The 14,444-nt window shown below is 40.1% G+C and overlaps 1 protein-coding gene across 2 annotated transcripts in view; it reads left to right on the top strand.

The window, feature by feature from the left end:
* LOC123755754 (regenerating islet-derived protein 3-beta-like) overlaps positions 1 to 12,476 on the top strand; it is a 45,399-nt gene extending 32,923 nt beyond the window's left edge. Inside the window, exons 1-3 of one of the 2 annotated variants that reach the window (XM_045738509.2) lie at positions 435 to 592; positions 7,239 to 7,448; positions 11,689 to 12,476. In XM_045738509.2, coding sequence (XP_045594465.2) covers positions 541 to 592; positions 7,239 to 7,448; positions 11,689 to 11,936 — 510 coding nt within the window. In that variant the 5' untranslated portion in view covers positions 435 to 540 and the 3' untranslated portion in view covers positions 11,937 to 12,476. Of the gene's footprint in view, positions 1 to 434; positions 593 to 7,238; positions 7,449 to 11,688 lie in introns of those variants that run through there. The other variant, XM_045738510.2, reaches the window with a different exon arrangement.
* The last annotated feature ends 1,968 nt before the right edge of the window (positions 12,477 to 14,444 follow it).

Genomic DNA, 14,444 nt, shown 5'->3' with positions numbered 1-14,444 from the left:
ATACGCATAAAAAAAGACCCCATCCTAAATATACAGAGTAACGACTTTATCGAATTTGTTATTTTATGGCTGCCATAAAAGTTATCAGTTACCAGTGAAAGCTATGTTACAACTGAACTGTTGAAATTGTTTACCATGGAGAAAATAAGAATATCATTGTCTTGGTAATATAAATTCAGCTGTTAGTTAATGCCAATTTTAAGGGCTATTCATGCCCGTGCCACCTTTAGGGTGGTTTAATCTTTCTCAATCAGTCAATCGATACCAATTGAGCTGGCGAGCCATTCATTTCCAACTTCTTATCTATTCAGAATAACCCACATGACCTATGAAGTTCAGTATGTCGTGCTGTGGAAATTGGCGCCTCAGCTGGTGAGTTCCCAGGCAGCAGTGGATGGCGCAAGTCACGACCATATAAAAGGAAGGTTAAGGTACCTATACACAGCAGAAGGGACCACGCTGCCTGGGAGAGAAACATACCGGGTTAAGGGCTCTAAAACACTGCATCACCTCCAGCAGAGATCAGCACCTGAAGACACAATGCTGACAGTATTGGTCCTGGTCATCAGTCTCCTGACACAGGCGGGGGCAGGTGAGTACAGCAGCGATCTCGAATCCGAATCCGAATATATACAGGATAAGACACCCCGAAGGGCGAGCTTGGAAGTGGGGACAGAAGAAGATAAGGGGGGTGAGAGGAAGGAGATTTGCAGGAGAAAAAATGCCAGGGCTAAACCCAGCTGCGTGTCGTTTGGTAGCGGCATTCGAGGCAGGGACTCAGTCGGGTGTTTCAGTGGCAACAGCAGGATCATCACAAAACTCACAACATCGCAGTGATTGGCTCAAAAGCGTCAGGGCTGAACTTTTAGGATGGTTTGTGCTGGGTGTTGAGAGCTGCACATATATTGATGGTGGATGCTAGGTGTTGTGATAAAGAGTTTATCGAAATACAGAGTTAGGAGGAGGATCGTGGATGGTAGAAAAGAGGTCTTGGTTGTTTCGTGGTAGTTTGAGAGTGTGTAAGTGAAAGTCAATGTGTTGTTCATGATAAGTGAGTAGTCTATCAAGTTGTTTATCTAATAAAGTTTTCCAGTAGACATTGAGGGCAGGAATGTTAATACTTTCATGGAGACTTTCACTGGTATTGAACTCTTGCCATTGGGTGTTAAGTACCCATCTTAGTGTTCTATTCTGTATTCTCTGAAGCTTTAGTTTATTAGTAGGTGCAGATAGAGAAAAAGCTAGTGGAGTATATGTTATGAGAGGTCTAATAAGTGCTTTATAGAGGTGCATTTTTGTGTCAAGTTTTGCAAATCTAAGTCTGTATAGTTTTTTCGTGGATTGGAGAACTATTGTATGTTTCTGTGTAATGTGTGTGTGAATGAGTAGTTGCCGATCAAGTGTGAGGCCAAGAATTGTGGTGGAAGGAGATACAGAGAGATATAAGTAGGTTTTGGAGAGTATGAATAGAGTTTTATAAGAATAGGGCGAATAGTTCTTTTACAGAAATAGTAGGTGATTTTTTATTTGTTAGTCATAATGAATGCGCCAGTCATACTCCCATTCTGTGACAATATCGAGTTCTGTTTGTGCTCTGTTTGTTAGTGTCTCAATGGTGTTGCTGGTGACAAGGTGAGAGACATCATCGGCGTAGCATATGGTTAATGAATTGTGATGAACAGGGTCAGGAATGTCGTTGATGTATAGGATGTAGAGTGTCGGGGCAAGAACAGAGCCTTGGGGAACACCGGCATGTAAGTTGAAGTAGTCAGAGTGTTGTCGGAGGAACTTAATTCTCATTGTCCTATTGTCTAAGTAGTTAGAAAGAAGTTTAGTGGTGATAGGGGGGAAGATTAAAGTTATTGCATAGTTTGAATTTTAGGCCGTCATGCCAGTGTCGAAAGCCTTCTCAACGTCCTTATTAATGAGTGCAGTCTTAAGTCTTTGATGCTGATTGATGCTAAGGTAAATGGTCAAGATGTTTAAGGCGTTATGTGTGGACCGGTGTGGCCGAAATCCAAACTGTTTGTTAGTAAGTAAGTCATTGTCTTCTAGGTGGGTTCTAAGTCTCTGGTTGACCAGCCTTTCAAAGACTGCCAAGTGTCTCTAAAAAGCTGATGGGTCTATAGTTCTTTGGGTCAGTGTGAAGTTTCCCAGGTTTTTAAATAGAACAGCAGTGGCAGATTTGAAGGTGAGAGAGAAATATCCAGAGGTAAGAAAGGCGTTGAATAAGTTAGTGATAGCAGCAATGATAGAAACAGGTAGTTGTCTAAGAAGGATATGTCCAATGCCAGACGCACCAGGGGCTCTGCGCCGAGTGAACATGAGAGCTGTTTTGACATCAGCTGGAGTCAGGGGAGTCAGTAGTTCAGTGCGTGAATTGAGGATGTCAAGGTGGATGAGGTCGTCTGGTGTAGTTTCATGATTGTTTTGGCGTATCCGTTCTTTGACTACTGCAGTGTTGGGGAGGGCAGATGGTTCAGGAGGATGTGGGTGAAAAATTTGTTCCCAGTGGTGTTTAAAAATATTGAGTACTTTATCAGGATCAGTGATTTTGTTGTTGTTGTGTTGGAGGTATATAAACGGTGTGTGAGTTGATCCTTGTAAGCGTTTGACTTGTTTCCAGAATTCTTGAGGTGTCAGTTTTCTGTGTTGTTCTGCTTGTTCTATGAGGTGTCTCCAGTGTTGTGTGTGGTCTCGGGACACTATACTGCTACAGTAGTTGTATTACTGAAGTAATGAAGGTACTTAACCTGCATGCAAAAGGATTTCTTATTATTTAAGTTAAAATTCTAACCAAAGTCTGAACTTCAAACAAGACACCCTATCCTTCACACCCTCACACACCACACCATACGCTCCACACCCTCACACACCACACCATACGCTCCACACCCCTCACACACTACACCCTACCCTCCACACCCTCACACACCACACCCTCATACCCTCCACACCCTCACACACCACACCCTACTCTCCACACCCTCACACACCACACCCTCATACCCTCCACACCCTCACACACCACACCCTACTCTCCACACCCTCACACACCACACCATACGCTCCACACCCTCACACACTACACCCTACCCTCCACACCCTCACCCTCAGAACAACCAGTATTGATCAGAGAACAACCAGTATTGATCACAGAACAGCCAGTATTGATCAGAGAACAACCAGTATTGATCAGAGAACAACCAGTATTGATCACAGAACAGCCAGTATTGATCACAGAACAGCCAGTATTGATCAGAGAACAACCAGTATTGATCAGAGAACAACCAGTATTGATCACAGAACAGCCAGTATTGATCAGAGAACAACCAGTATTGATCAGAGAACAACCAGTATTGATCAGAGAACAACCAGTATTGATCACAGAACCAGTATTGATCAGAGAACAACCAGTATTGACCACAGAACAACCAGTATTGATCAGAGAACAATCAGTATTGACCACAGAACAACCAGTATTGATCAGAGAACATCCTGTATTGATCACAGAACAAGTGATCAGATAAGCGAGACTGATAGTCGTCTCTCCTCCTCACACGGAAGAAAACACCCTCACAGCTAGTGTGTACGATCTACCTACCTTCCTCTCTCTCTCTCTCCTACTGGGAGAGGATGGTCTCTCAAGTTTATCCCACAGCTGACTTGAATGGCTCATTGCAGTGCACAGTGCACCGAACTCGTGCACCAGCCCTATCTCTGTTAACCCTGGATAGTAAACTGTCATGTTGGGTATCTCCAGGATGCCCACTTAACCAGGAATACGTTTAAAATACGGAGGCCGCCGTATGTCCAGGCAGGAAGTAGATACAGGGAAGTTAAGCATCCATGCCATAGAGTCATTGGGTACACAGTGGATGTACCATCGTGAGAGAGGACGCCAGCGAGGCGACAGATCTGACCCTGAGGTCAGCCTCAACCGGCACGATGGAGAATAACCACTGTGACGTGGTCGTGACATGTTCATAACGTCACCTCTGCTAATGATCATGGAACGATCAATATGATTGGTTCCCGCTCTTTTGCTGAAATGCCATTGGTCAATTGTAATCCCTTGTGTATGTGCCCCCGAGGAGCCCTGCAGCCGCTGGCAAGGGTATTCATGTGAGGAAGTTAGTAGCTAGTAAACGTGTCCTGTTCCGTCTATCGGCTAATAGACTGAACACCGTCTATTCCTCGCCGCCAAGTTAAACTCAGCGTCTTTTCGATATACCAACGCTCGCCCGGAATCGCGATCGTGACTATATTGTTTAGATGCCTAGTGACATATCACCAGAGCAAAACAGACTGTTATCAGGTAACCCCTGGTGACAAATTGAGATCGTTGTGAGTGACCTAGAGTGAACTAAGGAGTGCTGCTGCCTAAGTAACCTGTGTGTGACTTTACCACAAGTGTACCGCATGGTACCATATATAACCTGCAACCACCACTGTCCAGAGCGTGTAGCAGCCTCAAGCCGCCAGCCGCCACTGTCCAGAGCGTGTAGCAGCCTCAAGCCGCCAGCCGCCACTGTCCAGAGCGTGTAGCAGCCTCAAGCCGCCAGCCGCCCTGCCTCACTGTACTACTTCATGTCATCACCCTTACTCACCGCCAGTGCCATCAAGTGTGTGCATGTGTCTGTTAGACATACAGCGCGCCCTCCTGCGAATACCCACCGTGTCAAGTAGGGTTAGTGGGAAAGCCTGTCGCCGAGCGAAACCAGCTGTCAGGCCACCTACGAGTTCTTGCATAAATGTGCCTGAGTGAGTGAGTGAATAAGAGAGGTAGCCTACCTGTAAGTACAAGATCTTGTCATTGTTTTATTGTGTCTGTCCGTGTTGATCTGAAGGATCAACCACAGTTCTCACATTCTTATACCTGACAGGTATAGGTTGTGGGAACCGACCTGTGTGATTTATATTTATTTGATTTATATGAATTTATATAGAATTTATAATTACGTTAATTTATATATTTCGATAGCAATTGGTATGATGTTAAGTGGACTGTATTTCTGCAATATTTCTCACAAATCGATGCTTACACATTAGGGGGGTTTATATTAAATTTATATATATATATGCAGCCAATCAAACTACAGTATTAAACTACATATATTAGTATATAAATTGAGGAGGTGTCTTATCTTATTGTATAGTAGGCTTAGTCCCCCAGGTATAACTTAGATGTAGACACCAAATTATCCTCGTGAGAGGCTAGCTTACATCACCCAAGTAACTGATGTACCAGGATTAATTCTTGCTTCCTCTTCTTGTTCCTGTCAAAGGGGACTAGCTGTAAAGCCGGAATCCTAATATATGACAGCTTTATCAGAGAAAACACTGTATATTATATAAGATAAGGACCAAGGCTTAATTACCTGTATTTAGAGAGGCTCTTTCTCATGCTAACCAGTTCGCCCTATATCTACCTAACATTAACTGGCCAGAAATGATTAGATAAATGGGTTTCGGTAAGCCACTTCCCTTGTAAATGTTGACAGCATGTTGATGATGGTAGATCACTAATTTGATCTCCATAACACTTCGTCCAAGAGAATTATAGAAGTTGAATTTGCTCCCCAGCGCCTCTGGTCTTAACAAACAATGGCTGACCTCTTCACCACTGACGCCTTGGCTCTCCTTATCCAATGTCAATAAGTGATAGAAGGGTCACATTTACTCTATTTTGATACTGATAATTAAGTTAATTCAAATGAGATTTTTTATGATGTAATAAGTCTAAAGACTTATTACATCATAAATTATTTAAGAATAATTCCCAACAGAATAGCTGGTGAATTTATAGTACTATGTGGCAATGATATCCCGTTTTCTATTGACGGACAATTCCACTACAAGCTACATTTTCTATGGGTTAACTTGTGTATACAACGTCAGCAATATTATTTACCTGTTGAATGTAATATTAGTAAATGGTGTCGGGTTTTCCGACATAGGTGGAGACCTAGACACTCTACGTTGTATGCGTGTTTATCTGTGTGGTATCACGACATTACACTCGTCTGTGAATGTGAGCTTCACATACACCACACATTTAGTTATTGTGTGATATTACTATTGTGCATGTTATTGCCTGTCCCATTGTGATTTATTGCGCATCATCATTACCCGATTATCCGGTTGGAACTCTTGTTATCCCTTTGCACACCGGCAGTTAGGTTTGCCGTGTTAATGATTGGCTGTCAACTGTGTTAAGTTAGGTGTTACTCCACGAGTGGATACGAATCGATTAGCCAGACGTCAAGAGTCTCGCTAATGCAACCATAGCCTTTCTGACACCAATCTAAAGTAAATCAAGCACCCATTGTATTAGTGGTTAAGTTAATAATAAACTACTATTAAGCTTTATGCAGTGTTTCCGTTGAACCACTTCCGAATACTGCCAACTATTTACTCAAGCCTTCAGCTTCAGGTGTATTCAACACCGAGTTGCCTATTATTCACTAAACTATAAATGTGAAGAGGACCCTAGGAGTCCCTTAAAGTGTTAAAGCATTGAGGAGATTCCAACGATCAACGTGGACCAGGACCAGGTGAGACTAGTCTGAGAAGAGACCCTCAAGGACTCCAACTCCACCTTGCTCCCAGGCTCTGTACGGCTGCTCTCGTATTTTCTCTGCTGATTCCGACAGCTTCATGAAGCGTCTGCCACATGTACATTGGCGACGTACGCATTGCAGTCGGGAAAGCAAAATAGAAAACCCCACACCTACCTCACATTTGCTCTCTACTCATCACACACAAATACGTCTCGAAAGATTACATTCAATTACAAACACAATGACAAATAAAGACCAATAATATTGAACATAAAACTGGAGCCCAGGTTGCTAAAAAGAAAGTACTTACAGCAAAGATGTGCTCGACTGTTCTTATATGGACGTGATGGACTAATAGAAAGTTCACTTTTGTATTACTGAATTTGGACAAACCGGAAAAGTTTTTATTTATGTTGCTAATGAATCCTAACCTAACAATCCTAAGCCTAATACACGCTATATGAGGCCTAATATAGTACCTAATACAGCCTAACAGGAATATTTGAGTTTGATTTTTAGCATATGTTTTTCCGGGCCCTACATAATGAATACTACCAAGTTCTACTTTATATGTGTCCATCACGTGGATACATGCAGGAAGGTCCACACAGTTACACAACGTACTGACGTATCAGCAGGGTAGGCTGGGGAATGCTAACGAACATTCTTTTCCAGGTGATAATGCTACGACGGCGGTGAGGACGACGTGCCCCGAGGGCTTCATGCCGCTGGGTACCGGCTGTTACTGCTACTTCGCCATGAAGGAGACGTACGACAAGGCTCGGGAGATCTGTCAGTTCCTCCCGGGGGATAATGTCGACCTGGCCGTCTTTGACTCCCACGCGGGCGACGCCACCTTCATATCCACCTTCGCAATCAACAACGGTACTCTTAAGTTTGTTGTTGTATTGACCAATGATTGTATAGTGAGCTCCAGCTATTCGGCCGCGACTTTCAGCTTTCTGACGCAATGCCTACAATTCTCTACTGGTTTATTATATCTTAGCTTATATATGTGTGCTTCGATGTCATTCTCCATCATATTCCATTTGCCTGCCACTCCCACGCTGGAGGAACACTTTCCATATACCTTCTGTGGTGATGAGCGCCTCTGGTCGCCAGCCGTCCTGTGGTCCACTCCTACACATATTCCCTCTTACCCCTCATGGCTTGCACCTTCTCTCTCCTGTTGGGCTTTCATCCAGGAGTCTTCAATTGTCTTTTGCTTCACGCAGTCAGTTCTGGTGATTTTGCAAAATACCTTGATATGGGTAATGGGCGATTGTATAATCAACAACATGTTTCATTTAACCCTGTTAAAAACACAAAGAGTTAACACTTTGAACTGGGAACTTTACCAAGCGTCCTCAGCCGTTTGTTGTTCAACGTTCTGATGCATAAACTGATTCAAGATCTTCCAATCAACAATGAAGACACGGTCATTTGTTCCGCTGATGGTATTTGTTAGCAAGGAGGCCACCAAGCCCAGAATGGTAGTTGCGCTCCATGCTTTTACTAATGGATCATTAAGTGTGGTGACCAAGTCCTTGTGTCATGCTACAGCTCCATTATACCGCTGCTCTCACTAAGGCCATGTATAATGTTCTCTAATTCCTGGTTCCTCTATTTGCAGGTTGTCCCCAAGCTTGCTGGCCTCCTTGTGGCTATTGTGTTAACTGATAATGTGTTGCATAAATACAGTTTCAAATTTCCAAACCAGTACTTTCTTCCATATATATATATATATATATATATATATATATATATATATATATATATATATATATATATATATATATATATATATATCTATATATATATATATATAGCCAGCTGTCGTGGGTTGCATCCTGAGGAGGGTCAGTAGTTCGACCATGCGGAGACTTTGAGCCATGCGGCTTCCTGTCCCCCGACAACAGGAATTATTAAGTATTTAGGGTAAAGAGATGAAGGGTTTCCAGCTCTAATTTTGTTACCGTTACACCCCATACTCAACCTGTGAGCGGTATCGCAAAAATGATTACAGAGGGCACAATATTTTTAGCAGCCCTCAAAGGACATTATTACATTAACAATTACATCTCTCCTCCACACCTTATAATTATAATGTCAGCCAGTAACAATGATTATTCCACTTCAGTCCCTATGTATTTGCAGGTAATCATTATACATTATGGGTAGGTTTTTTTGCTAATACATAACTGTTGCAGCTATGGAAATATAGATATTACTGAGTCATAGTAAAGCTGCTGTGTGTTATTATTAGTCTTCACAATTCACTACTTGCTTTTAAATCTCAAGTCGTTTATCTACTGGATAAAATGTCGACAATAAGATTAAGAAGATAATCTTAATGTCGTTTATATACAGAAAGCAGAACATAGATACAGTGCAAGGATTCCAGATATTTTATCATTGGTAATAATAGGGTTTGCCATTTCATGCAGCGGGAGTTGAGAGGTATCTCTAAATGGCTCAATTTTATTACAGTTCAAGATATAATGTTCGAGTATGTGTCCCTGTCTTTGTCCACACACTTTGCACTTCATTTATATCCCGATACAAGTCGAACTGTCAGAGATACCTGTAGCAAAGTCTTATTCGAGCTGTGACAACGTCTGTTACTCTGCGGATTTAGTTACTTTTCCTAAAACACATTTTTTACTTCACACATTTCATTGTGATGAACAATGGACCTGCTAGTTCCAGTTTGCACTGTTCTCCTTTCTTCAAATTCATCCAGGAGTTCTCATCTAATGACACTTTCAAGGTGTGGGAAAATCTGACTCAAATATATTAATTAAAATAATGATATATTCGATAGCTACGAAGGACCACCACTTTTTGTGAAAAAGTGGAAAACTGAAATGAGCTATTATTGAGATTAAATCCACGAACTAGTAACTACGGATTTTAATATTTGATAATGTAACACAAGAAAATTAAGCAAACTGTATACTGTAAATAAATTAAGAGTCAAATTCACTCTCGCAAAATGGGGGATACGGGCGCTAAGATACGACTACGTCCTAGCACGAATAATACGATGCTGGTTCTTCATCATAATAAATTAGGAATATGAAATTGTATTATTCAATAATGAAATATTTAGATGTAAATTCACTTCAATACACCATAGAGATACATGAAAATATCTATAAATTAATTATGGCAAATATAAAGGGTTAGTCAATGTGATCTTAATGGAAGATCATTCATGTAACTAAATATTAGTATTCTACTTATTAACAAGAGATAACAGCCTAGCTGTAAGAAGTAAGAGACGAGTAATCAGTTGCCACGCGTCCCTGACAACTTGTTGCAAATCAGGAAATTTTGGACACATGCAAAATGTGCAGTCTATCTTCTCCTCGACGTAGACACGGGAGCTGAAAGGCACTTGCACTGTAGAATTCTTCTACATAAGAATTGGTAAATATATATTCCTAAATGAATTCAAGGAAATAGCTAGAGGAGAAACGTACTGGTTGATTTTTGTTGGGCGTACGGCATGACGACAACTATCCTATATGTTTACACTGTGATCACGAATCTAAACAAAATAAGAAAATAATAGTTGCCTAGCCGAGTGTCCGTTGATTTAGGAAACGGCTCCACTTCTCCGTCCTCCTCTGCGGCTAGAAGGACGCAAATTACGAGATGGAGTTTATAGAGTTCCGGGACACTGCTTTATCTCTCAAGGTAATATGGCGTCTCTCTTCCTCCTCCCTCCCTCTCGGGGGTACGCATGCGCGTAGCTCTCAGTAGGAGCCCCTGAGCATAAATTAATTTACTTATTTGAAGTTAATTAGGGAAGGAAGAGGTTATGACGAAGATTTACATCATAAATAAATGTGTTATATTGTAACATTTTCTCATAGTGCAAGTCAGTTAATTAAGACTTCGCAAAATAAAAAAGAAGAATATGAAGTAGAATTATTTTACATTGCAACATTTCTACTGGTGTAGTTAATCAAACTAAATAAGTGAGTTCCAGTAAGCAGTAATATGCTAAATGAGTAAACTCATTAATAAGCATTATCCTTAGTAAAGAAAAGTAAATAACTGGACTCTGTTGGATCCAACAATATATGGAAATATTTCCCAGTGGCTGGCTGATGCAACACCACGTAGTAGGAAACTTTTGGCGAAATATTGCGCAGTAGGAAAAACATTGATTTGGTTAATTTAAGAAGTTAAAAATATTAATAAATTACTACTGTTATTACATTAATGATGAATAAGTGTTGGATATTTCCAACACAAGGGACCTAATTGATTACTCAAGATTCCGTTCAACATTATCTTTATTTACTGAAACCTTAGCAAGGGCGTCAGCTTTATCATGTTCCTGCAGGCCAAAGTGAAAAGGTATCCACAACATTTTGAAATTCATCTCTTTATTAAGTATGCTCATATATCTGTCTGGCTTCGGAAACAAGCAGGTTATTTGATTGTAAGCTATTATATATAAACTAGTAGCGAGGAAAAGGTGTCAGAAATAATAAAGCTGTCAATTAATTTCAGTGCTGTCAATAATTTTAAGTGCTACCAGTTTAACTTGCAAGGGTAAGTTCAACTTACCCAGTTACTAACTCTTATATTCTTTTCAATTGTGCTTCCATCGGGCTGATGAGCAATAACAGCATTTCCTGCCCTCCCTGTCGCTGTATTGAGTGACCACGTCAGTGTATATATGGTTTGTGTGATGATGTTTTCAGTTTGTATATTGTGTATGTGTTCAAGGGTACTTAATTTACCTTTGAGCACACATACACACACTCTCATACCAAAGAGCCAGAGCTCACCCCCCCCCCCTCCGCAAGAACAACTAGGTGAGCACATCCACCCTACTCACCCATTCCTTTCACTTATTCAATTTTCCTCTCTCGCCCATCCATTCTCACTCATTCTCCCCAATTATAACATAACTGCGTCACTGATCAGCCACTTACGGGCTATTCATGCCCGTGCCACCTCTTGTGTGGATTAATCTTCATCACCAGCCAGGCATATCTGCTGTGCCAGGTGAGAACGATGGGCTCACCATACCCCGTGCTGCTTGCAACATATTGTTCCGAGTAGCTGAATCTAAACCAACTGAGCAGTCTTGCCTCTTCCCCAGAGATAAGCAGCCTGTGGGTGGGAAGCACTGACCAGGGCCACGAGGGGTACTGGACGTGGGTGGATGGAAGACCTTTACACCCGGAATCACCTTACTGGAACACCACCATGCCAAGGGGCAGTACCGCTTATAATTGTGGCATTATATCTCAAGTGATGGAGAAGTCGGTGAGGATGCGTCTCATGGATAGTCAGTGCACTACTGCCTATCCCTTCATTTGTCAGCTGGGCCTGAACCCTCTGAAGTAGACCTGCTCTTGGTGTCACTTGTTTGTTTAGGCTGAAAAATACACACACACTCAATTCAAACAGTGTTTGAGTATATAATTTTATAAAATCATTAGAATTTGATTATTTAGCCTCATGAGTGAAAATAAACTGTATAACTAACCTGACTGTCAACACCATAGGAAGTTAAGAATGTAACTATATTCCAAAAAAACAAATAACTTTGGAAGGAAATTCTCCTCAAACCATCAACAAAACTTCCAAGAAATATAGTACAGCTGCAGAGATGTATTGCAAGTGTTACAAGCCAAAGCACATGGGTCATTATTATTATTGTGACAGTTAAAAACAATTATTTCAACATTACAAATTAAATATGTAAGTTCCCCAATCTGCCGTAAGACATATATATGGTCAGCAAAAATAATATAAATATAGCATATTTATAGCATATCAGAATATATGCAGCTAATTTGGTTCACTTCAATTGATGTTTGTATATACTGACATATATAACAAATAATAAAAACCTGCTATTGAAAAATAAAAATTCGTCACCAACTCTTTCTCAAATTATTCAACCCATCCACAAAACCAATAGTAGCCTGGCTCAGGGTCCTCGACGCTTCCACATACCACCATTAAGCAACCCAAATTTGTTCATTGTTATTAACATTAAGAGCATCAAACTTACAACTGAGAAATGCACATACCTTACTGCTGCCGACGACTCCAGTGCTTCCATCTTGTCCTCTCACCATGACTTCCGGCCGGAACCGGCGAGGGAAAACATCCAAGCCTCGCCCTAATTCCTCTTTGTAACAACCACAATAGTCACTGTTCACTCGCTACATAAACTCCACCGTCTCACACTACACTTGAACAATATACTCGCCATCGTCCACACGGCAGGTGACACCACCTGAAAATCACAACAATATCAACAAAACTCAGGAAGGAAAGATAGGAAGAAAACAACAAATGTGTTCGTCACGTCGCCATTTGTTGAGCGTCAGACTTACTACACAACCTTCTTGCAGTTAATTTCAACACTGTACAACCGATATCTAGAAATTATCATTACCTAGCCTCAGAACCCTACATTTTCAGAATTAAACTGCTTCTTCATGTTCTTATAGGGTACTAACTCCCTCTCGTGACTCCAAGTGTTCGCTTGATGACCAGTGGCAACACAAACTAGCCAGGGTTCTCGAATCCCAACCCAAAACAATTGCAGACCAGCAGTTACAAATCAGTGAGCTGATACAAACAATCGGACACCTACAAACTAAAGTCAACATACTGAAACATTTCCAATAAGTCAGCGGTAAACGACAGGAAGTGATTACTAGTATTAAAAACCAGCTAAACTCCATAGTTAAAACTAAAGTAGAAATACCATCAAACCAAACCTAACCTAACCTAAACTAACATAAGTAAGTCAGTAACTAAAGTTTTTAATTTAATATAATAATATTAATTCAAACAAACCAATTGGAAACAATTTATTAAAAATAACGATAATCACTCTGCCTGTTAGGCAAATCGGGCCTTGTATACTAGGCCGAGTAGTGCGTTCTGGCTATTAGCTGTGACATTTGTTTATCTACACACGCACACACACATATATATATATATACATATATATATATATATATATATATATATATATATATATATATATATATATATATATATATATATATATATATATATATATATATATATATATATATATATATATATATATATATATATATATATGTCGTACCTAGTAGCCAGAACTCACTTCTCAGCCTACTATTCATGGCCCGATTTGCCTAATAAGCCAAGTTTTCCTGAATTAATATATTTACTATAATTTTTGTATTATGAAATGATAAAGCTACCCATTTCATTATGTATGAGGTCAATTTTTTTGTATTGGAGTTAAAATCAACGTAGATATATGACCGAACCTAACCAACCCTACCTAACCTAACCTAACCTATATTTATAGGTAAGGTTAGGTTAGGTAGCCAAAAAAAGCTAGGTTAGGTTAGGTTAGGTAGGTTAGGTAGACGAAAAAACATTAATTCATGAAAACTTGGCTTATTAGGCAAATCGGGCCTTGAATAGTAGGCTGAGAAGTGCGTTCTGGCTATTAGGTACGACATATATATTTATATCCAGGGTTCCTGCCCGCCACCTGAGGAGCTGGAGGAACTCGACAACCTATGATAACCATCTTTGTAACCCATATGTAACTCCTTTTTTGTAACAAAGTTCAAATAAAGTAAATATATATGTGTACATACAAAAGAATGGGGGTGGTAGGAGAAGATAATATTAGTGTTCAATGAGAAACTACAAGGTCTCCTCTGAATACTTTTTATTTTCTTCTCCGAGGCTATGGGTCCCCACATTGCACAAACTTTTATATATATATATATATATATATATATATATATATATATATATATATATATATATATATATATATATATATATATATATATATATATATTTATATATATATATATATATATA

The sequence above is a fragment of the Procambarus clarkii genome, chromosome 43 (assembly GCF_040958095.1).
Source record: "Procambarus clarkii isolate CNS0578487 chromosome 43, FALCON_Pclarkii_2.0, whole genome shotgun sequence".
Classification (NCBI taxonomy): Eukaryota; Metazoa; Arthropoda; class Malacostraca; order Decapoda; family Cambaridae; genus Procambarus; species Procambarus clarkii.
This window is presented reverse-complemented; position numbering and strand designations above follow the sequence as displayed.